At 46.1% G+C, this 27401-nt stretch overlaps 7 protein-coding genes across 13 annotated transcripts in view; 4 read left to right on the top strand and 3 right to left on the bottom strand.

Moving 5' to 3' along the window:
• Nucleotides 1–304: 304 nt before the first annotated feature.
• tmem175 (transmembrane protein 175) lies at nucleotides 305–4303 on the top strand. Of its 2 annotated transcripts, XM_084695083.1 has the most exons (11): nucleotides 305–592; nucleotides 849–887; nucleotides 974–1071; nucleotides 1191–1242; nucleotides 1340–1375; nucleotides 1657–1740; nucleotides 2121–2285; nucleotides 2469–2547; nucleotides 2963–3098; nucleotides 3439–3825; nucleotides 4039–4303. In XM_084695083.1, the coding sequence occupies exons 1-11, from the start codon at nucleotides 395–397 to the stop codon at nucleotides 4109–4111; spliced, it is 1347 nt and encodes a 448-aa protein (XP_084551209.1). In that variant the 5' UTR covers nucleotides 305–394; the 3' UTR covers nucleotides 4112–4303. The 2 variants fall into 2 exon arrangements, with proteins under 2 accessions (XP_084551209.1, XP_084551208.1); XM_084695082.1 differs by having other exon boundaries at nucleotides 3439–4303.
• Nucleotides 4304–6260: 1957 nt separating this feature from the next.
• On the top strand, nucleotides 6261–7233 carry isg15 (ISG15 ubiquitin like modifier). The gene is made up of 2 exons (XM_084694327.1): nucleotides 6261–6389; nucleotides 6543–7233. The coding sequence occupies exon 2, from the start codon at nucleotides 6551–6553 to the stop codon at nucleotides 7019–7021; it is 471 nt and encodes a 156-aa protein (XP_084550453.1). The 5' UTR covers nucleotides 6261–6389; nucleotides 6543–6550; the 3' UTR covers nucleotides 7022–7233.
• pxmp2 (peroxisomal membrane protein 2) lies at nucleotides 7091–9461 on the bottom strand. The gene is made up of 5 exons (XM_084694326.1): nucleotides 9247–9461; nucleotides 8669–8782; nucleotides 8371–8533; nucleotides 7875–7994; nucleotides 7091–7776 (listed from the first exon to the last, which is right to left on the bottom strand). The coding sequence occupies exons 1-5, from the start codon at nucleotides 9354–9356 to the stop codon at nucleotides 7708–7710; spliced, it is 576 nt and encodes a 191-aa protein (XP_084550452.1). The 5' UTR covers nucleotides 9357–9461; the 3' UTR covers nucleotides 7091–7707.
• A 139-nt stretch (nucleotides 9462–9600) lies between these two features.
• unga (uracil DNA glycosylase a) lies at nucleotides 9601–12878 on the bottom strand. Its single transcript, XM_084694322.1, has 7 exons — nucleotides 12740–12878; nucleotides 12149–12358; nucleotides 11939–12034; nucleotides 11431–11528; nucleotides 10901–10989; nucleotides 10466–10644; nucleotides 9601–10085 (listed from the first exon to the last, which is right to left on the bottom strand). The coding sequence occupies exons 1-7, from the start codon at nucleotides 12836–12838 to the stop codon at nucleotides 9945–9947; spliced, it is 912 nt and encodes a 303-aa protein (XP_084550448.1). The 5' UTR covers nucleotides 12839–12878; the 3' UTR covers nucleotides 9601–9944.
• Nucleotides 12297–15627, top strand: alkbh2 (alkB homolog 2, alpha-ketoglutarate dependent dioxygenase). 3 transcript variants are annotated; one of them, XM_084694324.1, is made up of 5 exons: nucleotides 12297–12423; nucleotides 12870–13017; nucleotides 13294–13603; nucleotides 13759–13957; nucleotides 14350–15627. In XM_084694324.1, exons 2-5 carry the CDS (start codon nucleotides 13015–13017, stop codon nucleotides 14723–14725), a joined length of 888 nt encoding a protein of 295 aa, XP_084550450.1. In that variant the 5' UTR covers nucleotides 12297–12423; nucleotides 12870–13014; the 3' UTR covers nucleotides 14726–15627. The 3 variants fall into 3 exon arrangements, with proteins under 3 accessions (XP_084550450.1, XP_084550449.1, XP_084550451.1); XM_084694323.1 differs by lacking the exon at nucleotides 12297–12423 and adding an exon at nucleotides 12453–12660; XM_084694325.1 differs by lacking the exon at nucleotides 12297–12423 and having other exon boundaries at nucleotides 12882–13031.
• usp30 (ubiquitin specific peptidase 30) lies at nucleotides 14818–21872 on the bottom strand. Of its 4 annotated transcripts, none has more exons than XM_084694318.1 (13): nucleotides 21751–21872; nucleotides 20780–20889; nucleotides 20497–20679; nucleotides 20153–20256; nucleotides 19915–20013; nucleotides 19708–19750; nucleotides 19282–19376; nucleotides 19117–19176; nucleotides 18854–18940; nucleotides 18575–18655; nucleotides 18245–18461; nucleotides 17953–18052; nucleotides 14818–17824 (listed from the first exon to the last, which is right to left on the bottom strand). In XM_084694318.1, exons 1-13 carry the CDS (start codon nucleotides 21819–21821, stop codon nucleotides 17545–17547), a joined length of 1530 nt encoding a protein of 509 aa, XP_084550444.1. In that variant the 5' UTR covers nucleotides 21822–21872; the 3' UTR covers nucleotides 14818–17544. The 4 variants fall into 4 exon arrangements, with proteins under 4 accessions (XP_084550444.1, XP_084550446.1, XP_084550445.1 ...); XM_084694320.1 differs by having other exon boundaries at nucleotides 14818–17797; XM_084694319.1 differs by having other exon boundaries at nucleotides 21769–21871.
• Nucleotides 21873–22889: 1017 nt separating this feature from the next.
• Nucleotides 22890–27401, top strand: part of svopa (SV2 related protein a) — a 10268-nt gene continuing 5756 nt past the window's right edge. Inside the window, exons 1-9 of the mRNA XM_084695339.1 lie at nucleotides 22890–22924; nucleotides 23942–24102; nucleotides 24410–24495; nucleotides 24768–24866; nucleotides 24995–25066; nucleotides 25607–25731; nucleotides 25924–25987; nucleotides 26431–26556; nucleotides 26937–27065. Coding sequence (XP_084551465.1) covers nucleotides 22890–22924; nucleotides 23942–24102; nucleotides 24410–24495; nucleotides 24768–24866; nucleotides 24995–25066; nucleotides 25607–25731; nucleotides 25924–25987; nucleotides 26431–26556; nucleotides 26937–27065 — 897 coding nt within the window. The remainder of the gene's footprint in view (nucleotides 22925–23941; nucleotides 24103–24409; nucleotides 24496–24767; nucleotides 24867–24994; nucleotides 25067–25606; nucleotides 25732–25923; nucleotides 25988–26430; nucleotides 26557–26936; nucleotides 27066–27401) is intronic.

The raw sequence follows: 27401 nt of genomic DNA, 5'->3' as shown, positions 1-27401 counted from the left end.
GGCTCTGATTGTCCTCAGTAAGATTTCCGTTTTTTCAAATTCGGAATAAGAGCATGGCCCAAGATGTCGCACAAGGTGTGATTCTCCTGACTTGTGCTGTGAGTACTTTAGTAAAACGCCTCCCATACTTACAACGACGATAGAATTACCTATGTTATTCAATTTCTCTTTCCTGTGAATTTACTTTTCACGTTCAAATAATGGAAAAATACTTTGTGTCCTAATCTTTTATTTTGAAATGTTTGAATAAATCAACCGGAAATGAGCTTGTCCGTTGAGGCTGACTTCACCCCGCTCTTCCAGTCAGCTGTCATCCTTGTTTGCAAACAAAGCTCCTGTGCCCGCATGTTTTCACTGTCGTCTGGGTTGTCTGTTACATGACTCCTTTGTCGATATGGGGGAAAACGTCGACAATGAGATCATCGAACATCACGTTGATGAAGAGATGGAGAAGAGAAGGACGACAAGTCATGCCTCTTCGTTTATCGAGAGTCTTACTCCGTTTGAACGGGAGGGACACTCAAGCACGCAGTCTTCGCACCGACTACTTGCTTATAGCGACGCGCTTATTTCGATCATAGCCACTGTAATGGTAAATAATACACGTTTATTTGACATTATTTCACCTAAACCATAGCTAGAAAGGCACCCTTAAGGAACATTCAAGGTATCGATGAAAGGTAGAGCTACCGATGCTACAGCAGTTTTTATGTGCACTAACAGTATGCTTTCATAGGTGAGCCCCATGCAGATAAAGGCTACTAGTAGCCTTCTACAACAAATCGGATTAACGTCAACCAAAAAGTCACAAACAAATGTATTTAATCAAAAAATCAATCTATTTTCAGATATTACCTGTCGCTCATACAAAAGTGGAAGATAATGAGGTAACGGTTGTAGAACGGAATAAATCAAATTTAATTAACATATATATACTGTATTACTGAGGTCGTGTTCCTTTATTATCTGTTAGGAACTAAAGGAAAGTTTACAAGTCCTACTCTCAACCAAAATCGCTGTTTATCTGATGACGTTCTTGATAGTCAGTGTGGCGTGGGCCGCCCATATCAGGTGAGAACCATTCAGACCATAGACTCTTAATTGTGTCTATGATTCAGACAAGCTCTCCAGTGTTACGATCTGATTGGCTCATTTTTAACGGATCAGTTGTGTCTTTACTGTTGTCACAGGTTGTTTCAAGTGATCGAGCGTATTGACGATTGCCTTGCACTTCTCAATCTGGTAAAATCGAAACAATGGCGTTTTATTAACATATAGCCTACAAATAAATTCAGATTGTATTGGTTTGTGGTTTATGTTTGTATTTTGCTTATTTCAGGCCTGCATGATGTTGATAACATTTCTTCCATACACAGTAAGTCAGACTACCTATAGTAGAAAAATTGTAATGTATACTTCCAACCATAAGAAATATATATGTATATATCTATAGCCTATTCATTAATTAAAGTGTTGATGTATATACCACAATGCACATGCCTACCATTCTGTCAGTGTCTCCAGTGTGACTAATTTTGTATTGTATTATTTTTGTCTCTCTGTGATTTTTGTCTCTCATTAATTGTGAATGTGAATACAACCAAATTAGATGCACAGTTGAGCATCAAGAGGTTAATGATACTTTTGTCACCACAGTTTTCTCTCATGGCAACCTTTCCCGAGTACATCCTAGGAATCCTCCTGTTCTGTGCGTGTGTCATTGTGATTGGACTAATTCAGGTGAGTCTTTCTAACAAGTGAGACTGAACTCTCATATAACACAGTACTGTGTGTGTACTGTTGTTACGGCACATACATAGATTGTCATGTCAGTACTTTTTTTGACTGATCAATGGATGATTAGACATAAATCCTAGATGAAAAAAACCCCACCTTTCCTCCACCTCTCCTCCATCCCCCCTCCACCTCTCCTCCATCCCTCCTCCACCTCTCCTCCACCTCGCCTCCTCCACCTCTCCTCCACCTCTCCTTCATCCCTCCTCCACCTTTCCCCCACCTCTCCTCCATCCCTCCTCCACCTCTCCTCCACCTCTCCTCAATCCCTCCTCCACCTTTCCTCCATCCCTCCTCCACCTTTCCTCCTCCTCCTCTCCTCCCAGTCAGTCATTGTAGTGTACGGCTTCAGCCGTCCGTTCCTCCTGAACGACCAGATCCAGATCTCTGAGAACCAGGTTTTCTACAAGCACCACATCCTCAAGGTCATCATGAGGGTGCCCATCATGTGCTTCTTCGCCAGCATCTTCTCCTTTATCTTCTTCCAGCTGGTAGGTAGAAGTTATCGCTAGTTCTCCATACAGGATTTACAAAGCTCTCTCTTGAAATCATGATGGACTACAATGTTTGAAACGGCTGCGTTGAGATCGGTAGTTATCTGCATGTGTACCCACGTGTGTGGTAAATGCTGTACCGTAAAAACTGTAAGGTAAATGTTTTTCTTTGTGTTTCAGTCCTACGTGATACTAGCTGTAGTCATCTTCCTGCCCTACATCACGGAGTCTTTGAAATGGTGTCGTAGCAAGGCTATAGGTACGTGTCTCCATACAGCTGAATGAAAGTGAACAGAACATTTGGGTTATAGCTATAACTCAGTGGTACAGCATCTGACTGCAGATCAAGAGATGGTATCCCCCAAAAATCAATAAAAAACAAACCCATACACGGTTTTGGAATCATCCGCTAAATGAACACATTCCATGTGTTCGGCAGATATATTGTATGTATTTTTTTAACATTTAGTCATTTAGCAGACGATCTTATCCAGAGCGACTTACAGTAAGTACAGGGACATTCCCCTCCAAGGCATGTAGGGTGAGGGCCTTGCCCAAGGACACAACGTCATTTGGCAAAGCCAGGAACTTTCTGATTAGCCTGATTCCCTAACCACTCAGCCACCTGCCCCCCTTTTAGAAAGTCTATTTTTGTTTTTCGTTGTTTACCTCAGGACAAGTGGAAGAGACTCCAGACTCTGTGTTGTTCTACACCTACCGCCCCAATGAGCCGCTGACCAGGGAGCGTGTGGAAGCCTTCAGCGACGGAGTCTACGCCATCGTCGCCACACTCCTCATTCTGGATATATGGTGCGTGACCTGGTAGCATGTGTGCGGCTGGACGTGTTGAGGGGAGGGGTGGATGAATTCATGTTCGGTCCAGTCAGGAGACTCGGGTAATATTTAGCACGGTTTTATCGTGTGCGACTTGAGAGAAACTTTTTATAGAATGCGACTTTGTTTGTTATTTAGCACGGTTTTATCGTGTGCAACTTGAGAGAAACTTTTCATAGAATGCGACTTTGTTTGTTTTCATCAATCTTGGTTGGTATGGTATGTAATATACTGTATCATCTATGCAAACTGAACAGCAATGACGCTCTTTCTTATTTCGTTTTTTTTATGATTATCCCTTGTTTGTTTTCCCTAGCGAGGACAACGTCCCCACCCCCAGTGTGGTACAGAAGAAGTATGGAGGCAGCCTGATTCTGGCCCTGCAGGACTACGGCCCAGAATACCTGGCCTACTTCGGTTCCTTCGCCACCGTGGGGCTCCTGTGGTTCGTCCACCACTCTCTCTTTCTCCATGTCACCAAGACCACGCGCTTCATGGGCTTGTTAAACACCTTATCACTGGCCTTTGTCGGAGGCCTACCGTTAGCATATACCCTAACCCATGAGTTCCCCCGCAACTCCCGCAACGAACTGGAAGCTATACAGATTAGCTGCGTTATCATTTTCTTCGCAGGCGTGTTCCAGCTCGCGATTTGGGTCGCGGCTCTGTTTAACGAGCGCGAGACACTGCACCCATATGTCAGGTATGGAGGTCGAGATCACGCCTTTATGTTTGCCAAGCTGGCGTTGTATCCGTGTGTCGCGCTCGGAACGTTTTTTGCGACGTGCGTCTTGAGTCGGTTCAGCGCTTCGATATTTCACTTGATGCAAGTCACGGTGCCTTTTGCTTTCCTGTTGTTGAGGTTGTTGGTGCGCGGTGGGCTTGCGCTGCTGCGCCTGGTCTTCTGTCCGGACAGGTCAGACCAGAGGAGCACCCTGGAGGACGAAGAGGACGAGGCCAGGATGCCGTTTAACGCTCTCGTAACTTAGCCTTAGATGCAACGATAGCAAAGCCGTAAATGGGCCTGATGCAACTTTGTATCAGTCAAGTGTCGTTTCTAAACAGTGTGACGAAACCAGCCAGTTTCAGCCTCGTTCCAAGCCCCTTTCAAAAGATGCTTTCTGGTGAGAAGTTGCGAGCGGGGGATTTTTTCAATCATTCATATTATTTTACCGGGTGGAGGAGGGATGGAGGAGAGGTGGAGGAGGGATGGAGGAGAGGTGGAGGAGAGGTGGAGGAGGGATGGAGGAAAGGTGGAGGGGTAGGTTACATGCTGTAAATCACACTTTGACACATCCAATAATGTTAATAATGCCTGCTAGCTGGTTAAAAGATAGAAACGAAGATGGTGGGGAGGATGGGGGGGGGGGGTGCTGGCGATGGCTCTTATTGGCTTATAGGTGGCATTTAACTCTGTATAACTCGAGACAGGTATCAGCTCGGCAGAAAAACTCACGGCGAATGCGTGAGACTTAAGAGCCCGCTTTGTTAAAAGGTTTTAGTGCTTGATTGCATTGGAATTCATTACAGGCCAAGTTTCGGTTTCAAATTCAAGCACTGATGTGAAGAATGTGACATGAAACCTATGCTATTCTCATCAAACCGCAAGTGGTCGTAGTGTCCTCAACTGAAATTAAATTGTTCTTGAATGTTGAATTTCAAAAAGTAGCAATTATACAAAACACAACCAAAGGCTCTGTTATTTATTATTTAAAATGAATTGCATTTAAAGAATTGACAATGCCTGGTTTATTGTTAGCGAACAGTCAGTTATGTTTAAAATAATCATTTTTAACACAGTGCTGAGTGAAAAATATTCAGTCACTCAAATGAAAGCCATTCTGTACTGTAACCTATACAGTACAGCTAGGAAAGTGTAGGATACTGAACGTCGTGTTGAAATGTTAATCTGTTAAAGAGCAAAAGAGATGTACGTAGTCCACCAGATACTTTGATTGCACATATCGTTGTTTATTGTACCAAGATATTGTTTTGAAGTTTAAGGAAAATGATCTGTTGTGAAAGTGTATACTGTGGCTGTTATCAGGACTTGAAAGGACGGGTGCATGGGCATTCTCACAACAGTGACGTCGACATCTTTGTAGTGACCCTACCTTACCCTATCTACTTCTGGGGAATCCCAAGAAACGCCCTGTGATACACAGTAGGTGTGGTACAACAGAACATTTTCATTTCTGTTTTGGTAGAAGGTGAAATTTGTGTGCAATAGAGTCGTTACTAAAATGTATGTTTGTGCTAATTTGTGGGAAATATTGACTCACTCAGAGTCAAAAGTACCTGTCGCAACAGGTACTAAATGCAATGTTGTATGCCCTATTGGATGTCATGTAAAATATTTTTGCCACAAGAGGTCGCTGCTGAGTTTATTTTGCCATGAAACTGAGGGGTAATGTTTTGCTGCTTTTGTGCTTGATGTGCGTGTTTTATTAAGATTACATGGATAATCAAATCCACAAAGCACTTTAACCTGAATGCGTAGGCCTAGGCCTACTTGTTCCCCTGCTATAGCCTACTTTAATGTCTAAATATCCTGTAACAAATTAAACGTGAAGAAGATTTGTAACATTGTGAATAAAATATATTGTTACGTATACGTGAACTTCTGGATTGTGTTTTGTTGATGCGTGTCGACACAAATTGCATCCAACAGTGTCAGCTGTCATGATTTAGCCTAAATCTTCCACAAAATAGGATTCGCCTCCCCCCAACCCACACGAACACAATCATAATATTATGATCATGTATTAATTGAGCTGCTGCGATTCCATCAGAATCCAATCTTGTGAAGTGAAACTTAATGAGTCATGTGATGTCATCCAGGGAAAACGTTCTCTTGAGATCAGGCATGGTCATCCTCGTACCTGGAATGCTTTCATGAGTTATTCTAGAAATGCTATAAGATTGTCACGTTGTCTCCAATTAAATTTAATGAGGCATTGTAAATTAATACAAAAACATTGCATTGTGTGATACGCTAATTATATATGTAACATTGTAAACAAGCCTCTATTACCCTGCTTATGAATTCAGGAAATCCCCTCAGACGGGACAAGCCGTCCCGTCTCAGAAAGAAAAACGAAACTTGGACAGCTTTAGCGATTGAACTCAGGGAAAACGAATCTTATTGATGGGCGTGACGCAGTCTCATTTGGTTTATATGCCGCTTCTGTCAGCTGTGGACTGGCAGAGACCTCAAGTCAACGTTGTCATCAGCTGTTCAGCATAACAATCCTCAGAACAACTAAGGTAAAAAAAAGTCTAAATTTTCATGTCTTGTACTCTTATAGGCTACACTAGGAACGTGTATACGACTATTCACAAGTAAAGTGTTAAGTAGCCTAACATTTATTTAAATTCAATCTGGTTTATAATCGTATTTTTATTTTTTGGGATTTCAAGTTTTCACTATGGATCTCATAGTCACATTGTTGGGTGGAGATACGCGTCCCTTGAGAGTGGAGCAGAACGCAACCGTTAGGGATCTCAAGAAACGCATCTCCGAAGTCTTTAGCCTGTCTGTGGACAGGATAAAACTGACCTACGAGAACGGGCAAAAGATCCATCTCAGCGATGACTCCAAAGTTTTGAGCTTTTACGGCTTGCATTCTGGATCTAAAGTGTGGCTGCTGGTTACCGAACCCGCGCCATTCCAGGTGTTCCTGAAGAATGAAAAAGGTCAGACAAGCGTCTACGATGTCTCGCCTGGGGAGACCGTTACCAAGTTCAAAGCCAAGGTCTACAACAAGGAGCGGGTTCCCGTCGACCAACAGAGGCTGATCCACAACGGCAAGCAATTCGATGACGGAAGGACTCTAGCAGATTATGACGTCGCGGCTGGAAGTACCATTTTCCTGACGCTCCGTTTAAGGGGAGGCTGAATATTTCCCAATCTTTAACATTACATTTTAAATTATATTACCTTTTACTCTGGAAGTAATTAGTCGAAGTGATGTTTGAAAATCTGTATTTAGCTCCTTGTAACAGGCAGGAAATCATTAATAACGTTATTCATGTCAAATGTTTATCCACATTAACCAATCACTGTAATACGTTAGTAAGAAATGTAACAATTAAAAATGGATAACGATCAGCATACTTTTCATGGTATTCCATAACAAAATGACATGGTCTTGACATACTGCTTGAGATGGCATCACAAGGTAACGTGATGGAAGTCTGGGTTAGAAACTGTTCAATGGTAGTTCAGTGTAACTGAACTGAAACAGACCCGTATTAAGGCAGCCTGTAGTAGGTAACAACACTGCCATCGCACCAATGAGACTTCAGACAGGATGTGAGAAAACATGCATCTTATTCTGCAGAAAATACTTGCCTCCTGAGCGGAAATTTGCAGAGTTTGTTCTCTGTGACTCATTAAGTTTTCTTTACAAAAGTACTCAACCAAAAACGTGTCAGAGACCTATCTAATACCACATCAACAAACAATGGTTCAGATGGTATGTAGATTATTAAGACGAGTTAAACTCATTGCATGTTTTATAGTTGTGTTGCGTTGTGTGAAACCAGGACCTCCCCAGCCAGCACAGATCAGTCCTGGACGACTTTACTTCCTCACAGATGCAAGGTAAGCGTACCAAAACAGGGCCACCATGTTGGCGAACAGAACTCGAAACTGGGAAAACAAAAGTGAACCACAAAAACAACCTGTCAGACCAATCCAAAACCACATGACCACGAGTGCCAGTAAAGGCCACTTATGTAAAAACTCACCTGAACAGGTATGTAGTTGATGTTGATAAACTGGAAGGGTGTCCACACTTTCCAATTCATTTTCAAGGCAGTCCAATAACTAGTTCTCACTTTGCTCTCAAAGTCTGATAAACTCTTTCCCTGAGAAACATTAAAAAGTCAAACAACATTTTTCATATCAACCATTTTCAATAAATCTGATGATGTTGTGAAAACTGACACTAAGGGAAGGAGATTGATGGGGAGGGAGAAGGGGGTTGATGATGAATGACCAGAGAAAGAGGAGATAGGGAGAGAGAGTTTAGGAAGTGAGGGGAGAGTGGGAGATGGGGAGAGAGAGAGTTGAGGGAGTGAGTGGGGAGAGAGTAGGAGAGAAGGGTGGGAGAGAGTGGGAGATGGGGAGAGAGAGTTGAAGGAGTGAGGAGAGAGTGTGAGATGGGGGGGAGATAGTTGAGAGAGTGATGAGAGTGTGAGTATGGCGGGAGGGAGTGTGAGATGGGGAGAGGGTAAAGCTGACCTCCAGGATGTTCATGACAAAGTAGAACAGCATCAGGAAAGCAGGGGCAAAGACTAGCCGATCCAGCAAGAGGCGCTTGACCACACAGTAAGGCTCAGACGCAGGCATCAGGACCTCCATGAGCTGGTAAAAGACATGACTCACCGGCCCTGTGACAAAAAGCCTAAAAGCCAAACAGGATCAAATCAACTGAACCATCGACACAAATTCATCTGATCACACATCAGTCGCTCCTCAATCCAGCAATATAAAAATTAGTCATTCATGTCAAAATATATTAAAAAAAAGTTTTACTTACCCATAAATGGCATATCTAGTAGGTCCAGTAATGTCAATCTTCTTCAAATCCTTGGTCTTTTTTCTGGCCTCTAACGTTTGAGACAGGATGTTTCCCAACGCTGAGAGTATGCCACTGCAGAAGCAAAATCATTTTTATGTTACAGCAGAAAAACAAACAGTAAAACAATAAAACAAAAGTAAAATGAAATCGTCATTATGCTTCCGGAGGCTGTGCCGTCAAGCCAAGGGGAGGTTCTCACTGCCGAGGGTGATTGGCTAAAACAACCAGAGAAAGGTTAAAAGGTCCATGTTGAAAGAGACGACGCGTGTTTACTTTTAGGGTCATTCAAGTCGGTAACTTTAATGGTAGACATAAAACAAATAATAATAAAAACATTTTTACAATATAATTAGCCAATTAATGAACAACATTGGATGAGAAACCCGTAAAAATTCTGAAGCAAACCTGTTTACTACAAACGGCGGCGAGGTTGCAAGTAAATGTCACTTTTCACAGATGTGGCTGGCTAACTATAGTTAGCTCATAATGCATACAGTGCATTCTAGCAACCTGGCCAACTACTTTAACCTACTAACCTCGTCACAGATTTTGTGAAGATGGGGTAATTTTTCAGCAAACCCAGATACTGCTGCAGCAACCGAACATGGAAGGACGACTGTCGAATTGGCAAACTTTCCACAGGCATTGTTTATGTCGGCTATAAAACAATAACCATATATAGAACTACAATTTGAATAGCTAGCTTGATATTGGCAAGTTATTGCCTAGGTAGCAGGTCTTATATCTCGCAGCTGATCTGTATCTTACTTCAAACTCATTGAATCTGCCTGCTACCAACATGGCTAGCCAGGCCAGCGTCGCACACATAGACCAACACAGCACGCCTTCTTTTGTGTCTGATTTGACAGCTGTTGAGGACCGAACGCCAATTAGAAACGATACGGAAGTAGATATTTATTTGGAAGTACAAAAACATAAACCAATGTAAGAGTAAAGATGAGTCTACTTATTTCCCGTCTTCAGCCGCGGGTTCACCTAACCACATTAGCATTTCCAACCAGCTGTATTACCATGAGCCTTAAAATAAAATGTAAACAGATGTGCAAACTGGAACTACATAGACATTAACACACACCCACCCCAACTAACTCTCCATAGTGTGGCGGAGAACTCCGCAAAAAATGCAAAGACACAAAAAGGAAAACGTTAGCTTATACGATTTAGTCAGTAGCAAGCAAACAAGTTGCTAGTATTCGCATTTCAAATCCGGATCTCAAAGTGCGGTCCAGTCTATCGGTTGCTTCCCAGATTTCTTCAGCAGCTCGTTGGTCTTGGAGAAGTGCTTGCAACCAAGGAATCCCCGGTGTGCCGACAGCGGAGAAGGATGCACGGAGTGGAGGACGTGGTGACGTTTCTACCGAACATAAGAGTACCGTTGCTAGAGGTTAGAAGACTTGACGTTTACGTGTATTAATTCACCACAGCTTTGATGTATAACGACATGCAAATAATGCTGTCATGCACACCATTACAGATATTGTGTGTTTGATCATTGCTTTACATCACAGCAGATGTGTATAAGAGACACTGTCAATTCAATTAACTATTTTGACATACTGTCTATTTAACGAACCCTGTAGAAACCTACATCCTGTATGATGTAACTATCAGAACCGATATACCGTAAAAACACCTAACCCTATAAGAACAGATACTGTATATATATCACTAACCATCATAACAGATATGTAATCAGATTAATTCAGTATATCTAATTGTATTTATATATCTAACCCTATCGATAGCCGCTCCTTTCTTCTGTGCGTACGACCCCCACAGCATGAAGACAAGCCCCTGCAGGTTGTCATTGAGCCAGCGGATCACTGCATCCGTCAGCACCTCCCAGCCCCGGTCCTTGTGGGAGTTAGCCTGGTGAGCTCGCACGGTGAGCACCGCGTTGAGCAGCAGCACTCCTGGGGGGGGGGGGGGGGGTAGGTGGAGGTAGGGGAGGGGGGAAGATGAGGGGGAGGAGGGGAGAAAGAGAAGGGAGAGAGAAGAGGAGAACGACGGGGGAGGAGGGGAAAGAGAGGGACAAACTTACAGCACAGACAATGAGGTGATTCAGCTATGTGATCATAGTGTTCAAGGTGTGGAGGGGTGACTTGTATTGATGTGAAGGTCCGTCAATGTCCAAGAGAGTTATCAACACATTCACACGTCCAGGCGTACCTTGTTGCGCCCATCCTGTCAGTTCTCCATGCCCAGGGTGATGGAAGCCCTCTATGTCAGAGGACAATTCTTTGTACATGTTCAACAAGCTGAAAAATCAAATCAAATGTATGAGTATAGCCCTTTTTTACAAGCAATGTCACAGAGGGATTCACATACGCCCATAGAACTGCACCTCAACCAACCTACACCCGTCAAAGGTAGACAGGAAAAAAAATGGGAGATGATGGGGATTGCATAATGGGATAGTTTGCAGAAGTGTTGCGACAGCTGTTGGCTGCTAGTGTCAAGTGACGGTTCTTCAGTGGAACGTGACCTTTACATTTACATTTAGCAGACGCTCTTATCCAGAGCGAATTACAGTAACTACAGGGACATTCGCCCCGAGGTAAGTAGGTTGAAGTGCCTTGCCCAAGGACACGTCATGTGTACCGGCCGGGAATCGAATTGGCAACCTTCAGATTGCTAGCCCGATGCTCTACCCGCTCAGCCACCTGACTCCCCGGCTCCTGTGTGTAATGTTTGTGTACCTCGGTGGAGGTTTGACTGGTCTCTGCACACTGAAGCACAGCCCATGGGCTTGACTGGGACCGTGGTACGGATCCTGGCCAAGAACCACCACCTTGACCTGCCGTGGAGAAGACAAACAGGTCAAGATTGAGTCATAAACAACACCCCTCACTGATGCTTAAAGATCAAACTAATGAGCACCACCCATCTGGTCACCGTCTCCAAGACAAACTGGTCTTGAGAATCTCTAATACTCTAGTTTACAGGCAGTCTGAATACAGCAAGTGTAATTTTTTTGTATACAGTTTGTGTATATACAAAAAGTTTGTTATTGAATTGTTTTATTGAACCTTCTCCTGACTGGTGTAGAAGGGTGTTGGCATGCTGACCTGCGTCATGTGACACACTAGGCAGGCATGTCGTTGTCCAGCTTGAGAGATGTGTCATGTAACGTGTAACATTTTGAATGGGGAGTTAAAGTCAGTTAGGTGTGTCAGTCAGACATACCTGAAAGAATCACGTACTTACATCTTGAATGCTGCACACCTGTGTACAGGTGAACACCTGGTCGGAGGGCGGGTAGACGGTGTGATGTCTCCTCTCCTCTGCAACGAAGGACATCAACTACGGAAATGTTGAAACGGGGAAGATTAGCCAATACTGCCCCGGTAACGTGTCTTTACATTCATCAGCAGAAACACAGTGAAATGACACGTCTATGTTAGTTCTTGATCTTACTTCATTGAAATATGGCTTTGAAAACTCTCCTCCTAACGCCTTTTTCCAGCTTTCCCCAAATCCTTCCGGTATTTGGCTGCCGAGCTCGCGCTTCGCCAAAGCCGCTCTCTTGTTTTGAGCGATTCGCTCGAGCTGTTCTGGGCTCAGAGGATAAGATGACGAAGGAGCCGCCTTATCGTCAGATGTCTTCAGCTTCTTATTCTTGCCAACCTTGGTAGTTCGGGAAAGGCATGACTTTTGTGAAACTTGACCTGTCACATTTAACAGTTTCCTCGGTGAGCGTCTCACATACGGTGCAAACATAGTTAGGGACTATCTAATCGCTGCGGCTGTTGAACATTACCTACTTCCTGTCGGGTCAGTAAAAAAAAAATGTGGTTACGGCGGGGACCATAAGAACAGTGATTGGTCAGTCTCTTGCTTATCGAACCAAAATATAGACTGCTTTCTGGCAAGACAGAAACTTCAACATTGTTAGTTTTATTCCATGTAAAGATTATCATCATAACCAGGTAAATACTGCAAACAACCACGACCCCAAATAGTATTAGCTAGAAAGATATCCAGCGACAGCGACCAATCCTAACTTACATGCTCATCCTTGGTGTCTCCATTTAGCTTGTCTGTATTTCTCTTTTTCGAAATAGGCGTGAAAAACGAATTGATAGTTTTCTGACCTATCATTCTCATTAACCCTTTCCTGCTTTCGCCTTCTCTTTAGGTTGCCGGGGAATAATTTGACAACGAAACAGCAGAATCCAAGACGTGTCTAGCTAGCATGCAGGCTTCCACGTTCATCCGACACTTCTGAATTTCCCCAGTGGATTATTTTCGCGCGCTATGACGTTGCAGGGATACGTTTATGAATGGTGAATGATTTTAGGTAAACATTGGATTTAGACTGCAGCAAAGTCAAAGTTCCTTATATAAAACGTGCATAAAAACATACGTTTGCATGCATATGATCATAAACTAATTTTTACTTAACTTCAGATGAGTTTGGATCTGAATTGATGCGGTTTTAAGATCTTGAACTTTCTTGTCCTAAATTCTTAATGCATTTTAATTTATTGTACAGCTTAACACATTGACAAGGTGCAGTGCAGCGCTAAAATGTTCAAAGTTAACTACCATTGCAATGACAGATCCTTCTGATCTGCACGTCACTAATGGATACATTCACGACGAGGAAGCGTTCTCGCGCGCAGCGGACCGCAGGTGGACAGCGCACGGAAGCGGTGAGGTCGCCGTTAAAGCTGGAGAGCTACAAAAGCGAGTGCATAACGGAGGAAGTGAAACATGCAGGGGAGGAAGAGCTCGCGGAGTTCTCTCAACCGGTTCCCTGGCGGAAGATTGAAGCGGAGGGACTAGACTGCGACTACGCTTTACTCTTCACCAAAGAAGAAGCAGATCGCCTCTTCAAACAACTGGAAGAAGAGGTGGTATATCTCACAGGTATGCACGGGCCTAATACGCAGTCCAGGGGCGTTTCCAGAAAGATTTTTTTTTTTTGGGGGGGGGTCCATCTTTTTTGTTTGTTGCTATGCTACTGAGTCATTCCACCATGATTCACTGTGTCTTGGTCTATTCAACTTTTAAAAACATGTCAGGGGATGAAGCCACGGTTCAGGTGTTCGGCAAGGTCTACAGTGTTCCCAGGAAGCAGGCGACATACGGGGACCCAGGACTGACCTACACCTACTCTGGAGTGAGACACACAGCCAAACCCTGGACTCCAACCCTGGAGGACATCCGAGATGCTGTAACCAAGGCTACGGGACAAACCTTCAACTTTGTCCTGATTAACAGGTGAGTGTTGAAGTAAAATAGGCTTTAAAATACAGATTGTTAATTTCAAATGAGTTGTTATCAAGCTCTGTGGAAGCAGAGAAACATCTAGAACAGTGGTTCTCAACCTTGGTCCTCAAGTACCCCCTGTCCTGCTTGTTTTAGACGTTTCCCTTTTCCAACACACCAGATTCAAATGAATGGGTCGTTAACGGGCTTCCGCATAACTTGATAACAACCCATTTATTTGAATCAGGTGTGTTGGAGCAGGGAAACATCTATAACATGCAGGACAGGGGGTACTTGAGGACCAGGGTTGAGAACCACTGATCTCGGACATACAGGACAGTTGACCCCAAGAACCAGGGTTTAACTCCCCCGTCCTGTGCCATTCCCTCCCTCGTCTCCGACAGGTATAAAGATGGACGCGACCACATGGGCGAGCACAGGGACGATGAGAGGGAACTGGATCCTCTCTCCCCCATCGCGTCAGTGTCTCTGGGAGCGGCGCGGGATTTCATCTTCCGCCACAGGGACACACGGGGGAAACGGCGGCGGCGGCGGCTCGACCCGGTGAAGCTGGAGCTTTCTCATGGCAGCCTACTCCTGATGAACCCGCCCACCAACACCATCTGGTACCACAGCCTGCCCGCTCGACGGAGCATCCTCGCTCCCCGCATCAACCTCACCTTCAGACGCATCCTACTGGACCGCAAGGGAGGCTCCGCCCCCAGGGGAGTTCTCCCTACGGTGGCTGACAGGAGACACTCTTCAGCTTGTCAGTCCTAGCATGTTTCCCCTCCTGCTTATTTACTTTCTCGTTAGTCTGGATTGGCAGCGTGCGTGCCAGATATGTGCAAAACATACATGCAGTCAAGGAATTGTTTCGTTCATTTATTTATATTTAAATCTATGAAAACAAGTCACATACTGAACATCTCACACGCAAACACACACATCTTTTAATATACATTAGTGCAAGTTCACTGAAAAATATTTAGGGGGCAGGGGTATGCAGTGTACTCTCATACAATTATTGGACAATGTCAAAAAATGTCATTCTTTTGTGGTGTACATTAGGCCAAACAACAGCTGTATAACGTTTAAATAACATCAAACCCTTTGGCACTGGTCTTTTAGGACACCAGGAGTCAGGTTAGTTCCATGCTCTTCAATCAGTTCAAAACCATCATTCTGTTACATGAACGAGACTACTTGTTCATGTAGTGAAGCTATGTGTATAGTAATTCTCTTATGGTACAATTAGAAAAATACGAGATTCAGCAGCAGAGTCAAGAGAGACACGTCTTTAAATACATTGTATGTATACACATAATGCTATAGATTTAGAATGACACATCAGATGACAATAGCAAAGGACACTGATGTGTAAATCCGTAATTGACTTTCATGAATTTGTACTGATGTTGTTGTCTCCACACCCCCCCCCCCCACATGAGCTACCTTAGTCTCTGAAATGTAAAACCCAACGTCAACAACAAAAGTAATTCCATCTGTCAAAGACAGAAGAGACAAGTGATTATTGACATTATCAGAGATATGTTTCACCAGACAGTTTCCTTAGTCCCCCGAGGTATGCAGTCTTTGGAATCAAGTGCGACCTAATCAGAACCTTTTGATTTGAAATTACTCATATTAAAATACATGACAAGTGGGTCATCATAAACTCATTGTCTTATAGACATCTATGATATAACACTCACATTTATCAGTGGTAAAAATAAAAAAAGTAATGCCCCTTGCAAGATAGCAGGCAAAAGGTACAATCCTACAGGTAGACCGTGGGGGGGGGGGGGGGGGAATACAGTTACGGAGGGGAACCGTGTTCTGTGGCACACATGGCTGGGGTAGTATGGGGAAGAGAGTGACCAGGCTGGGGTAGTATGGGTAAGAGAGTGACCAGGCTGGGGTAGTAAGGGTAAGAGAGTGACCAGGCTGGGGTAGTATGGGGAAGAGAGTGTCCAGGCTGGGGTAGTAAGGGTAAGAGAGTGACCAGGCTGGGGTAGTAAGGGTAAGAGAGTGTCCAGGCTGGGGTAGTATGGGTAAGAGAGTGACCAGGCTGGGGTAGTAAGGGTAAGAGAGTGACCAGGCTGGGGTAGTAAGGGTAAGAGAGTGTCCAGGCTGGGGTAGTATGGGGAAGAGAGTGTCCAGGCTGGGGTAGTATGGGTAAGAGAGTGTCCAGGCTGGGGTAGTATGGGTAAGAGAGTGTCCAGGCTGGGGTAGTATGGGTAAGAGAGTGACCAGGCTGGGGTAGTAAGGGTAAGAGAGTGACCAGGCTGGGGTAGTAAGGGTAAGAGAGTGTCCAGGCTGGGGTAGTATGGGGAAGAGAGTGTCCAGGCTGGGGTAGTATGGGTAAGAGAGTGTCCAGGCTGGGGTAGTATGGGTAAGAGAGTGACCAGGCTGGGGTAGTATGGGGAAGAGAGTGTCCAGGCTGGGGTAGTATGGGTAAGAGAGTGTCCAGGCTGGGGTAGTATGGGTAAGAGAGTGACCAGGCTGGGGTAGTATGGGGAAGAGAGTGTCCAGGCTGGGGTAGTATGGGGAAGAGAGTGTCCAGGCTGGGGTAGTATGGGGAAGAGAGTGTCCAGGCTGGGGTAGTATGGGTAAGAGAGTGACCAGGCTGGGGTAGTAAGGGTAAGAGAGTGACCAGGCTGGGGTAGTATGGGTAAGAGAGTGACCAGGCTGGGGTAGTAAGGGTAAGAGAGTGTCCAGGCTGGGGTAGTAAGGGTAAGAGAGTGTCCAGGCTGGGGTAGTATGGGGAAGAGAGTGTCCAGGCTGGGGTAGTATGGTTAAGAGAGTGACCAGGCTGGGGTAGTAAGGGTAAGAGAGTGACCAGGCTGGGGTAGTAAGGGTAAGAGAGTGTCCAGGCTGGGGTAGTATGGGTAAGAGAGTGACCAGGCTGGGGTAGTATGGGTAAGAGAGTGTCCAGGCTGGGGTAGTAAGGGTAAGAGAGTGTCCAGGCTGGGGTAGTATGGGGAAGAGAGTGTCCAGGCTGGGGTAGTATGGTTAAGAGAGTGACCAGGCTGGGGTAGTAAGGGTAAGAGAGTGACCAGGCTGGGGTAGTATGGGTAAGAGAGTGTCCAGGCTGGGGTAGTATGGGGAAGAGAGTGACCAGGCTGGGGTAGTAAGGGTAAGAGAGTGTCCATGCTGGGGTAGTATGGGTAAGAGAGTGACCAGGCTGGGGTAGTATGGGTAAGAGAGTGTCCAGGCTGGGGTAGTATGGGTAAGAGAGTGACCAGGCTGGGGTAGTAAGGGTAAGAGAGTGACCAGGCTGGGGTAGTAAGGGTAAGAGAGTGACCAGGCTGGGGTAGTATGGGGAAGAGAGTGTCCAGGCTGGGGTAGTATGGGTAAGAGAGTGACCAGGCTGGGATACTATGGGGAAGAGAGTGTCCAGGCTGGGGTAGTATGGGGAAGAGAGTGTCCAGGCTGGGGTAGTATGGGGAAGAGAGTGTCCAGGCTGGGGTAGTATGGGGAAGAGAGTGTCCAGGCTGGGGTAGTATGGGGAAGAGAGTGTCCAGGCTTGGGTAGTATGGGGAGGAGAGTGACCAGGCTGGGATACTATGGGTAAGAGAGTGACCAGGCTTTGGGGCCTACTCCTCTGACCCCCTGGCTGGGCCGAAACGCCGCACACGCTCATAAAAGAGGAGGTAGGCGTTGGAGGACAGCACCTCCTGCAGGCTGGCCTTGCGGACCGAGTCATCTGACACCCAGAGCCACTGGGAGCTGATGGGGGAGGGGCAGCGGGCCGGGGGGGGGCAGCGACGGTACGTGACAAAGTGTCCCGAGTGCATGTCACCATGGTGGACCAGCACTGCCATCAGCTGGAACAGGTACTCCGAAGCGCTGGGGAGGTAAGGGTGTGGTATGCCACTTACAAGAGGGAACACAGTGAATCTACAGATCTCAAACTCTGAAAAATCATGAATCGTTCTTTCCTTTAAAATGTGATCTATGAATCTTATGTTAAATCTACAGCTTAAAGCAGTTGGGCTGTTTACCTGTAGTCGTAGGTAAAGTTGAGTTGCGGGTTCAGACCAGGTGAGCGAAGGAAGGAAGTTCCATTGGACAGGGGCTTGTTGTTGTTGAGGTGCTCTGCACCTGATTGGACGAAGGTGATGTCAATCAAATACATTTTTGTCCCCTATAAACAAGTGTAAACTAATGAGGCCCTCTGAGTTGTTCAGCAACTCCAACACTGAACCGGTTAATTCGAACTTCATCCACACTACAGACAGAAAAAACACTCAACACGACTAAAGACCACTTGGACATGGTGAGTGTTTGACCTACCAGCAGTGAGGTCCTTCTCCACAGCCTCCCCCGAGTCGTCTGCCTGGCTGGTCCTGGAGGAACTGTGGCTGGGCTGTTGCCTCCGCATGCTGGAGCGCTGTTTGTAGCGGTCCATGGACAGGTACTCTGTAAACTGCACGTGCTCCTGTCTCTTGATGGGCGTCCCTTCGTTCGACCAGGTGAGTCTCTGCAGGTGGATGCAGAGACACTGGGGAAGCTGGGAGGGGAGGGAGGTAGGGGAGGGAAGGAGACATGAGGTCAGGTGACAAGCTTAAAACCGTTGAAAAACAAAGGAACAGATAGCCCTGGAAAGTGTAGATGCTCTTTTACCTTTCCCAATTTGAGCTGTTTGATGAACGTGGTCCTCTGGCTAACCAGAACCTGCCTGTTCCCTGAGGCCCCGTGCTGAAGCTGAGGAAGTCCAGCCACAACAAACACATCACTATTGATAATAATAATAATTAATTTTATTTGGGGAACACCTTTCAAAATACTCAAGGATGTCTTACGGAAAATGAGCTGATAAAAGGTTCAAAACAAAACACCATATGGAACTACCACCCTTTCATGATACAGCCAATATAATAGTTGTATAAAAGATAAAAGTACCTTAGTGCAGTTTTCACACTCCACCTCTTTAATGGTCTCTGAGGAGATGAAGTGCTGGAGACAGTGATCCAGGGAAACAGGCCTTCCCTTTAGAAGAAACAGAGCCCATCAGTCCTCCAAAGCCTCCACAACACCCTGCCAACTGCCATTACAACAGACGGCTGATTTTACAGTGGGATGTGAAGGAGGAAATTGTACATTCGATTGTGTGACTTGCTCTTTGTGATGTTTCGCTTCCCTAAAACCTAGTGTAGTTCACTCACCCACTGAGGCGGAGGAATTGATAGAGAGAGACTATCAAACGAGTCATATCTCACTGGACTCTGCAAAGAACAGTACGAGACAGCACAAACACACGTCTGCGTCAACAACAGTAGATCTGCACAGCCGACACATTTAGTGTCTGTTCATATCAAAACCCCCCCCACCTGCTGTTCACATCGCTTGCATGCCATGTTGCTGGTAAGCCGGCCATGGAAGGGAAGCTGAGATTTCCAAGGGCTCGGTATAGGGTGTAGAGGACCTAGGAGGAAAACCATTGTGTTGAAAAACAATTCCTCAAAAACTACTTTTGTAGATGATCTGCTACCCTGGCTCAAAACGTGAAGGCCCAGGTTCCCACACATGGGTTAAGCCTAGTCTCAAAGTAAGAGAACAATTCTATGAAGATCTCCAATGAAAAGGTTTGAGGCTAGGACTAGGCTTGATCCATGGTCTGAGAAACTGGTTTGGAGTATTTATCACCCAACTAGACACCTAGGATGGTATTATTATGAAGCCAGACGGCGTGAGGAGACAGCGATGGCGTTGCTGAGGTGACTACAGAGGCCCCGGGAGCACGTGAACCTCCTTACCTCGACTTCTACAGTGCATAGTCTGTTCCACATCTGGCACGCTCTGATTCCAGGGGAGAGAGACGGAACAAATCAGATTGCAAAAGCACACATTCAGAGAGGTGGGGGAGGAGGGGTGGAGGAGGAGGGATGGGGGAGGAGGGATGGGGGAGGAGGGGTGGGGGAGGAGAGGTGGGGGAGGAGGGGTGGGCCGGGGGATAAGCTTGCCTCAAGGGACTGCATGTCGAAGAGGGGGGCTACTTTAGGCTGTCGGTCTCGCTCCTCCTCCAGGGAGGACGTGAGCACGTGGAAGAGTTCATGGGCGTCCTGGAGACGACACAGGAGACACGACACTCACGTTACAGTCACATCTGCACCAATCACATCGTCACATCTGCACCAATCACATCGGCGCCCGCCGATGACACCAACCAGCGGCACAGACGGCGTGTCTCCGGCTGCTCACCTGCTCCTCGAAGGAGGCGATGTGCCAGCGGTACAGCCTGAGAACATCCAGGAGGCAGCCGGCGTCCAGCAGCTCCTCCTCCGCCGGGCCGTCGCTCGACAGAGCTGCAGACCAAAACATCGCCATCACAGTCAAGCTCAACATCCCCCTACATGTCCTGTCCTTCTGGACTTCTAATGAAAGCATAAATGATGATGTCATAACAAAACCCACATATTAAGAGCAATTTGAACCTACGCCATCTAGATTTACAGTGAAACGCTCTACCACCGAGCTGTCCTTGTTCCTCAACGTGTGACACAGACTGGGAGGACTAACAGAGGCCTCCAGCACCCATGACAGACCTGTGAGGAGTTCCAGGAGGGTGCTGGACAGCTGGTGGTCCTTCGCCAGCTCTCCGTGCGATCCTCCTCTCCGGTGCGTACTCTTCTCCAGCCATTTGATGAACGAGGGGCAGGCTGCCAAGCCCTGGAGCAGTGAGTTTAGGAAGCAGGTGTTTCCCAGGTTCAGCAAGCCAGGCACCATACCTGTGAGAGGGGTGGACGGTTGTCGTTAAGGTCCTTACGTCACCAACACATTGAAATATGGGTGTTACAGGTTCATCTGGGGAATCCCTCCCTGTCTTACCCCTCTTCCTCCTCTTGCCATCTGTTATTGGTCCCCATAAAACATAAACTCCGGCTGCCATGGCCGCCGCAATCCCGCCGATGACTCCCCAGTTTTTCATCATCTTGTTTCTGAAAGTTGAGATGAGCGATGCGACTGACAACTTCACCTTGATGAGATTTACTGGTGCGCATACATTGCGAATGCTCGCCTAAATCCTCACCTCCATGCTCCCCTGTCCTGTAGCTTACAACTAAGGCTGGCTGACATTTTAAACGTAGCTTGTCTTGTCGAGCTAACACCAGTTGCTCCAGGGTCATTTAAATCGTTTACAAAAATGTATACAGTGTGGTTTTACAAAGACGAGGAATCTGATAAGTGTCAATGTATCAATGAAACTATAGTTAATTTATGTCTTGTTGATGTGAGATTAAATCGGTTTAGTTTGCATCTCATGATCCCAGATCATATTACACAAGGTTTAGCTAAATAGCTGCTAGTTCACTACGCACAACACAAAGCTACAATGCGCAGAAACTACAATAACTGTACTAGCGAGCACGACGAAACCATTAATTGTAGGTAATTCCAACACTTTTATATCGTACTGTATACTTTATTTCTATACAGTATATATACTTTATATTTAGTACTGTTATAGTAAATACTTAAAGACGCTAAAAAGCTTTCATACAGCCGTCATTTGATTTCAAACAGACAAACACCCTCGTCTATGACAACAAATACCGGCTAACTAGATGGCTTGTCTAGCTAGGTTTGAAGATAGCTAGACCACCCAATCGGTCTGTTTGTTTTTAGCAAGCTACCTGTATTACACATACATGTGTACTACTACGTCCATGCAGTGCAGACACAGTTAGCTAGCTTGCTAGGTAGTTAGCTAGCCTTTTTTTTAAAGTGGATTATTTCTCTATCCATTGAGTGGTATAATACCTACAATGTATTTTTGTAAAATTGTATTTAGTTCGAACCTGACAGTGGACCCAGACCTCAGAAACTCCCGAATAAGATTTTCAGATGTCTCTTGCCTGCACCACGCCATTCTGAGTTATACCATGATCACACCTCGCCATTCGGAACTTTAAAGAAGCGTCCTGGTTTGGGGGGGATTGTTTACGAAGACGTACCAAGAAAAGTCATGTTCGCAAGCGTCATCGTCAGGATAACAACAAAAAAATTGCGCAAATAATCCAAATGTGACGTTGCAGTTTGCAGGTGTGTATGTGAGTCAGGGAAAGTTATCAGTCGTTTTTCTGTTTTACACAGTGGAACAGAATCATCCATTTTAATACAATCATCTGATTGACCAAAAACACTTTATTAAAGTTGTTGAGACTAGTGGGAACAGGTGGGAACTCAATCCAGATGTTGATATACTCAAAACCGAGGAAACGTTTGGAAGGAGACTCCATCAAATGTTACATTAAGTCAAATGCTCTGCCCTCAAGGTTCAGGTCAAATATTTTTTTGGGGGGGATCAAATAACAATTTCATCAGCCTACATATCATTGAGGGGTGGACCGGTGACAATTTCCTACATGGTGGGTTTTTAATCCATGCAGTTATTCATTGACAGTTACATTTTTGTATTTTAAGTCCTAAAGATTATTACGTAACACTTTGAATGTCCAGAAGGCTTGAATACTACTCACATTAGACCTTTAAGGCCAACTAATGTGATTGACGGCTACTAAAATGCTCGAGCTTTGGTACTTGAAACAAATTGGCCTAAGTAGATCGGTGCGATCCTAGAAGTAGCATCTATCGTCATGTTGCACTTGTGAAAAAAACACTAAATGACTGTCATGCCGACATTGTGTTTATTGGTAACTTACTGACTATCTGTAAATATGTCCATATAACTTGGCTGACAAGAAGTTCCTCAAATTACTGGAATTGTTAGACTAAGATCATTGCCTATCTTGACGGCAGTCGCCCTCCGGCCTATGACACGCCACGGGAAGGAGATTTCCTGCCTCTTATTGGCTGTCCACTGACAACCAGAACGGGTCGCTCTCCGCTAGTCGTGGTGCTGAAATCTCTGCTCATTATGATAACAATGCAAAGGCAATGACACAAAACATCGTGAGAATCGACAAATACCACCAAAATGGACGATGATTTGTTTCAGCTCAGACAACTGCCGTGAGTACCCTATACAAAATATATTTTGCAGCGTCCTACGTCTCATTTGATCCTAACTGGGCCATTTTGCTAACCCGTCGCCCTTAGGCACAGTGGCACAGTGCACATTGTGGTCGTTTGATTCACTTTGCCCATATTTGGGGTAACAGCATTTGAGTATTTCAGCATTGATAAATATATAAAAATGCATTTCTGGGGTTTCCTTTAGAAGAAAATGGCATCGTACACTTTGCCAAAAACAGTGCTGTCATGTCGAGGATTGACGTTGCATACAGTTTACACGTACAGATTGTTTACATGTCGCTCGTAATTCAAATAGTGTAGATCCCGAAACACCACGTTATCTACTAAATCAACACGTTATAATTTTTTTGTTGATTTTTTGAAGCGTTTGATACATCGGTAGTCTATTCGGAACTACGTTCCTGTGCTGGTTAGATGTGTAGGCTACACACAAGCTCGTCCATTCATAAGATTAAACCACTAGACACTAAAGATACAGGCCTGCTACAATTCCATAGGGTTGCATGGGTAAGTGTTGGCGTAATCACACATAGCCTATACAGTGTCACCATGCAAGCCTTCATCTCAGACTACAAAACAACACAAATCTACCCATCAAGATGAGATTCTCCCCCGCAGTACTGAAATAAACCGAAAGACTGCATTTCAAGACACATGCCCTTGATGTTCAGCTGTGTTTTCACAGCCCATGGCAATTCTGTTCTGTAATTACAATAATTACGGCGTAGCCTATCTGGCAGCCCCTGAGTAGCTTCCTCGCTGTGTCGTGTTCCAGGAGAAGTCTGCTATTTCGAAGTGAAACTGTCGACATGCAGAACTCCTTGTCACTTGGCAGATAGCCCTCGCGTAGAGATAGCTGTTTCATGTTAAATCCGTGTCATAGTTTGACAATCCATTCACAAAGCGCAGGAAGCGCAGAAGGGAAAAATCACCAAGGCAACAGCTCTCTGATCCGGTCCCCATCTTCACCCCACTGCGCTCTCTCCCCTGCAGAGTTGTCAAGTTCCGTCGCACGGGTGAGAGCGTGCGCTCGGATGAGGAAGACGGAGGGAGAGAGCTGGAGGAGCCGGCCGACGTGAGGCACTTGGACCTGGAGTCGGTCGCCCTCGCGGACGGAGCTCCGGTTCCACGAGAGTTCGCTAACCCGACCGACGGTACGATCGCGTTCTTCTTCGTTCACCCCTCTGGTGTCCCGTTCCAACTCACCCTGCCTCCTGTCTCTACCTGTGAACCGCCATCACAAGGACTAATAGGACTAGCAAACAGCCTATGCATGTTTGTTAGTCCTAGTTGTGACCCAAGCAAAAAACACGCAGGTAATGCTATAATGGGAAATTATGCAAAGTCACAAACAGGCAGCATGTTTGTGACGTTGCATCATTTCCCACAGTAGCATTACCTGCATGTTTTTTTTTTTATGTCACTAATTGGGGGATGTTGACACACCTGTCGTTGCCATAGACACGTTCATGGTGGAGGATGCTGTGGAAGCTATTGGCTTCGGAAAGTTCCAGTGGAAACTCTCCATCCTGACTGGCTTGTCCTGGGTGAGCACACAGCTGAAAGGACACACAATCATACCTGATATGCATGTGCAGCCATATTTAGATCCAAATGTAAAGTATGTTCCTGTAACGTTAATGACATGTACAATATGTATTCATTTAGCTCTCATCCTATGTGACGTATGGTGGGGTGGGAGGGATTTGAACCTGGGGCCTCGTGATTCTCAGTCAAACAATTTAACCACGAGCTGCACCCGTCTCTGCGTAGCTGAGAGCGTGTACTGACTGCTGCTCCTGTGTGTGCCCCGGCTCAGATGGCTGACGCTATGGAGATGATGATCCTCAGTATCCTGGCTCCGCAGCTTCACTGCGAGTGGAAGCTTCCCAGCCTGGAGGTGGCGCTGCTCACCTCGGTGAGTCCCCGACACGCCCCCCCCCCCCCCGCCTCCCGCTGAGGGAGAGGGGAGACGAGGGTGACGGGTACCCCTCGGTGACGTCTCCACGGGGACTGACGTCCGTTCTCCTTTCTCGTTCGGCCCAGGTGGTGTTCATAGGGATGATGATCAGCTCTTCGCTGTGGGGGAACATATCCGACAAGTATGGGAGGAAAACGGTGAGTTTGGCTGGATTCAGAAATGTTGTGCTGTTTATGGGAATGCGTGTGTGTGTGATGCAGATAATTACGGGATGTGTGTGGCAGAGACAGTAACGTTGTGTGTGTGTGTGGTAGAGGCAGTAATGGTGTGTGTGTGTGTGGTAAAGGCAGTAACGTTGTGTGTGTGTGTGGTAGAGGCAGTAACGTTGTGTGTGTGTGTGGTAGAGGCAGTAATGGTGTGTGTGTGTGGTAGAGGCAGTAATGGTGTGTGTGTGTGTGGTAGAGGCAGTAATGGTGTGTGTGTGTGTGGTAGAGGCAGTAATGGTGTGTGTGTGTGTGGTAGAGGCAGTAATGGTGTGTGTGTGTGTGGTAGAGGCAGTAATGGTGTGTGTGTGTGTGGTAGAGGCAGTAATGGTGTGTGTGTGTGTGGTAGAGGCAGTAATGGTGTGTGTGTGTGTGGTAGAGGCAGTAATGGTGTGTGTGTGTGTGGTAGAGGCAGTAATGGTGTGTGTGTGTGTGGTAGAGGCAGTAATGGTGTGTGTGTTTGTGTGTGTGCAGGGCCTGAAGATGAGTGTTCTGTGGACCTTGTTCTACGGCCTGCTGAGTGCCTTTGCCCCTCTCTATGGATGGATCCTGTTCCTGCGAGCCCTGGTCGGCTTCGGCATCGGGGGAGCTCCACAGTCGTGAGTGTTTCCCCCTTGATACGGTTCCCCGCTACAGGGTTCCACATGATCCACGATCCACAGTTCCCAGTGATCCAGTTCCCCATAATAACAACCTGCTGGCACTCTCATTAACGGTTGCTGTCTGTCTGTGGTCTAGTCAGGAATATTGCCTTGATTGTAATCAGGGTTAACTGTGAGGTGTGTTTCCAGGGTAACGCTGTACGCAGAGTTCCTGCCCATGAGGTCCAGAGCCACGTGCATTCTGCTGATAGAGGTACGACCTCCACCCTCTCCACCATCCCATCACCTCCACCCTCTACACCATCCCCTCACCTCCACCCTCTCCACCATCCCCTCACCTCCACCCTCTTTATAAGGTCCATCCAACCCAACTGTTTTCCTGTATTTGTATCTAGTTCTCTCTTTCTCAGTCTCTCTCCCCTTTTGCTTCTTTCTCATTCTCAGTCTGCAAACCATGCACAGCCCTGCCAAGGCCGTGTCTACATTTAACTCAAAAATAATTTAAATTCCAACCTTGATTGATTTGAGAGCAGCTTGTGTGGGCTTATCTGAGTGACCCTCCGGAAGCCGAGTGTGCACTGTTACTTAGCAGCAGAGCTGACCTCAACACTGGATCCATAAGGCTGCTGCTGTATGTGCCAGGAAACCCATTATCCCAACTATTAGCTTCTGTGTTTTTGTTGTGGTGCTCTGCAGATCTTCTGGGCGTTGGGCACGGTGTTCGAGGTGCTTTTGGCCATCCTGGTGATGCCGTCGCTGGGCTGGCGCTGGCTCTTAGGCCTCTCCACCCTCCCCCTCTTCCTCTTCGCCTTCCTCAGTTTCGTGAGTGTGACGATCGGAGCTTTTGGTACATTTACATTTAGTCATTTAGCAGACGTTCTTATCCAGAGCGACTTACAGTAAGTACAAGGACATTCCCCCCCCCAGGGCAAATAGGGTGAAGTGCCTTGCCCAAGGACACAACGTCATTGACAAAGCCGGGAATCGAACCGGCAACCTTCTGATTAATAGCCCAATTCCCTAACCGCTCAGCCATCTGACTCTGTACTTTGTGTATCGGGGACGGGTACAGCCTCGCGCTAGAGAATGCGTCTGCTAAATGAATACGTTAGCATACAGGAGATCTAAGCGACACTATTTAAACCCATGTGTAGCCGTTGAGATCTTGTGTTTGCCTCTCGCCGCTCTGCTGGTGTGAACAGTGGCTCCCGGAGAGCGCCCGCTACGACGTCCTGACGGGGAACCAGGACAAGGCTCTGGCCACGCTGAAGCGGATCGCCACAGAGAACGGGGCGCCCATGCCTCTGGGGAAGCTCATAGCCGCCAGACAGGTACTGCAGATAGACACTCAAGCAGTCACACGACGACACGACAACAACAACAGATGTGTTTATAAAGCGCATTTCAAAACGACACACTTTGACGATAATGCTGTAGACTTGGAATCACAAATACAAGGGACACAGACACAAACACAGAGGCACACTGCTCCTAGGCATGATGGCACGACGCAGGATACACTTGTTCATCCTGACAGGGAAATGAGAATGTGTCAGCTTGTGTTTCACTCTTGTGTTTATGTGTGTGTTGTGTTAATGTGTGTGTTGTGTTAATGGGTGTGTTGTGTTAATGGGTGTGTTGTGTTAATGTGTGTTGTGTTAATGTGT

Source organism: Hypomesus nipponensis, chromosome 28, assembly GCF_054491055.1.
Source record: "Hypomesus nipponensis isolate SF chromosome 28, ASM5449105v1, whole genome shotgun sequence".
Lineage (NCBI taxonomy): Eukaryota > Metazoa > Chordata > Actinopteri > Osmeriformes > Osmeridae > Hypomesus > Hypomesus nipponensis.
This window is presented reverse-complemented; position numbering and strand designations above follow the sequence as displayed.

Excerpts from the sequence above, each read along its gene's own strand:
- tmem175 (XM_084695082.1), top strand. The coding sequence starts at position 395 with ATGGGGGAAAACGTCGACAATGAGATCATCGAACATCACGTTGATGAA. Across the intron at positions 1,376-1,656 it reads TAACATTTCTTCCATACACA|TTTTCTCTCATGGCAACCTT; the intron begins GTAAGTCAGACT and ends TTGTCACCACAG. Across the intron at positions 3,099-3,438 it reads CTCCTCATTCTGGATATATG|CGAGGACAACGTCCCCACCC; the intron begins GTGCGTGACCTG and ends TGTTTTCCCTAG.
- isg15 (XM_084694327.1), top strand. The coding sequence starts at position 6,551 with ATGGATCTCATAGTCACATTGTTGGGTGGAGATACGCGTCCCTTGAGA.
- pxmp2 (XM_084694326.1), bottom strand. The coding sequence starts at position 9,356 with ATGCCTGTGGAAAGTTTGCCAATTCGACAGTCGTCCTTCCATGTTCGG. Across the intron at positions 8,534-8,668 it reads ACTAGATATGCCATTTATGG|GCTTTTTGTCACAGGGCCGG; the intron begins GTAAGTAAAACT and ends TTTGGCTTTTAG. Across the intron at positions 7,777-7,874 it reads TCAACTACATACCTGTTCAG|TTTCGAGTTCTGTTCGCCAA; the intron begins GTGAGTTTTTAC and ends TTGTTTTCCCAG.
- unga (XM_084694322.1), bottom strand. The coding sequence starts at position 12,838 with ATGAGAATGATAGGTCAGAAAACTATCAATTCGTTTTTCACGCCTATT. Across the intron at positions 12,359-12,739 it reads GAGACACCAAGGATGAGCAT|GTTGGCAAGAATAAGAAGCT; the intron begins GTAAGTTAGGAT and ends CGAACTACCAAG. Across the intron at positions 10,990-11,430 it reads CCAGTCAAACCTCCACCGAG|CTTGTTGAACATGTACAAAG; the intron begins GTACACAAACAT and ends TTGATTTTTCAG.
- alkbh2 (XM_084694324.1), top strand. Across the intron at positions 13,604-13,758 it reads AGAGGTGGTATATCTCACAG|GGGATGAAGCCACGGTTCAG; the intron begins GTATGCACGGGC and ends AAAACATGTCAG. Across the intron at positions 13,958-14,349 it reads AACTTTGTCCTGATTAACAG|GTATAAAGATGGACGCGACC; the intron begins GTGAGTGTTGAA and ends CGTCTCCGACAG.
- usp30 (XM_084694318.1), bottom strand. The coding sequence starts at position 21,821 with ATGGCGTGGTGCAGGCAAGAGACATCTGAAAATCTTATTCGGGAGTTT. Across the intron at positions 19,177-19,281 it reads GCAAGCGATGTGAACAGCAG|AGTCCAGTGAGATATGACTC; the intron begins GTGGGGGGGGTT and ends TGTTCTTTGCAG. Across the intron at positions 18,656-18,853 it reads AGTGTGAAAACTGCACTAAG|CTTCAGCACGGGGCCTCAGG; the intron begins GTACTTTTATCT and ends GGACTTCCTCAG.